Below are 1,637 nucleotides of genomic sequence, written 5' to 3' on the forward strand. Positions count from 1 at the left end.
TAATCGTTGAGATTATATCGGCAACATCTCGTTTGCAGCTATCCCCGACCTTTCGGCTTTATCCAGGGCAATTGACCTGAACATACTTCAAGTTGACATATATGCATTACTATCACTGTCTGTATCAGAGGCAATAAAGGAGAAAAAACGCTTGCAGCAAGTTGCCCGAACTGAAATTTCATCTGAACGAGAAGCTTGATTAAAATCAGAGCATTAATACAGTCCCTAGCGACGTCGGTTTTATATGCAACTGCCAGACGATCTTTTCTTCAAGTCACGCGACACGAAATATATTCGCGAGGAGCTTACCGGTTAGAAAAATATTTCCATAAAAACTAAACATTTAAGTGATTACGTCGGATTAATATAAAGACCCGCTTGTAATGAGATATGATAAGGTGCTCCGTAATTATGAAGGGCAAGGGCTTGTGTGGAAACCACCGATACATCGTGAGTACGGCAAGTGTGAGGGTGGGGAGTAGGGCAAGTGTGGGGGTGGGGAGCAGGACAAGTGTGGGGGTGGGGAGTAGGGTAAGTGTGGGGGAGGGGAGTAGGGCAAGTGTGGGGGTGGGGAGTAGGGCAAGTGTGGGGGAGGGGAGTAGGACAAGTGCGGGGGTGGGGAGAAGGACAAGTGTGGGGGTGGGGAGTAGGACAAGTGTGGGGGTGGGGAGTAGGGCAAGTGTGGGGGAGGGGAGTAGGGCAAGTGTGGGGGTGGGGAGTAGGGCAAGTGTGAGGGTGGGGAGTAGGGCAAGTGTGGGGGTGGGGAGCAGGACAAGTGTGGGGGTGGGGAGTAGGACAAGTGTGGGGGTGGGGAGTAGGGCAAGTGTGAGGGTGGGGAGTAGGGCAAGTGTGGGGGAGGGGAGTAGGGCAAGTGTGGGGGTAGGGAGTAGGGCAAGTGTGGGGGTGGAGAGCAGGACAAGTGTGAGGGTGGGGAGTAGGGCAAGTGTGAGGGTGGGGAGTAGGGCAAGTGTGGGGGTGGGGAGTAGAACAAGTGTGGGGTTTGGGGATTGACAATACATCGTGAGTAGGAAAAATGCGAGGGTGGGGAGTAGGACACATGTTGGGGTGGTGAGTAGTTCAAGTGCGAGGATGGGGACTGACAATGTATCTTGAGAATGACAAGTGCGAGGATGGGGACTGTGAATGGATCTTGAGAATGACAAGTGCGAGGATGGGGACTGTGAATGGATCTTGAGAATGACAAGTGCGAGGATGGGGAGTAGGAAAAGTGTGGGGCCGGGGATTGACAATACATCGTGAGTAGAACAAGTGTGGGGGCGGGGAGCAGGACCAGTGCGAGGGTGGGGACTGGCAATGGATCTTGAGAAGGACAAGTGACACAATTGTGGTATAAACTGTGTAGAGCTCGTGGAGGCAGCCATATCATTACATGGTTACAATGTCACTGGATCTGAGTGCAGAGTGTCCTGTCTTCATCATTAATCTGCCGAAACCTCAAGACGACAGGTGACGTGGCTGACAGTACTTCAAAAATATACTCGTACAGTAGATCTGTGTAACCTAATATTTACAGTGTCAGAAAAAACAGAGATAATCGTATTTGCTTGCCGAGCTCTACAGCCGAGTAGCCGTTTGATTCTAGAAGTACTTGTTACATCTGTCATAAATTTGTAAAC

The 1,637-nt window shown here is 50.8% G+C and overlaps 1 protein-coding gene across 1 annotated transcript; it reads right to left on the reverse strand.

The window, feature by feature from the left end:
* Positions 1-409: 409 nt before the first annotated feature.
* Positions 410-1,255, reverse strand: LOC139467808 (uncharacterized). Its single transcript, XM_071249314.1, has one exon. The coding sequence runs from the start codon at positions 1,253-1,255 to the stop codon at positions 410-412; it is 846 nt and encodes a 281-aa protein (XP_071105415.1).
* Positions 1,256-1,637: the final 382 nt, after the last annotated feature.

This window comes from Haliotis cracherodii, unplaced genomic scaffold, assembly GCF_022045235.1.
Source record: "Haliotis cracherodii isolate W230 unplaced genomic scaffold, xgHalCrac1.p SCAF_2, whole genome shotgun sequence".
Classification (NCBI taxonomy): Eukaryota; Metazoa; Mollusca; class Gastropoda; order Lepetellida; family Haliotidae; genus Haliotis; species Haliotis cracherodii.

Coding starts and splice junctions, on each gene's coding strand:
- LOC139467808 (XM_071249314.1), bottom strand. CDS start 1,255: ATGTATTGTCAATCCCCGGCCCCACACTTTTCCTACTCCCCATCCTCG.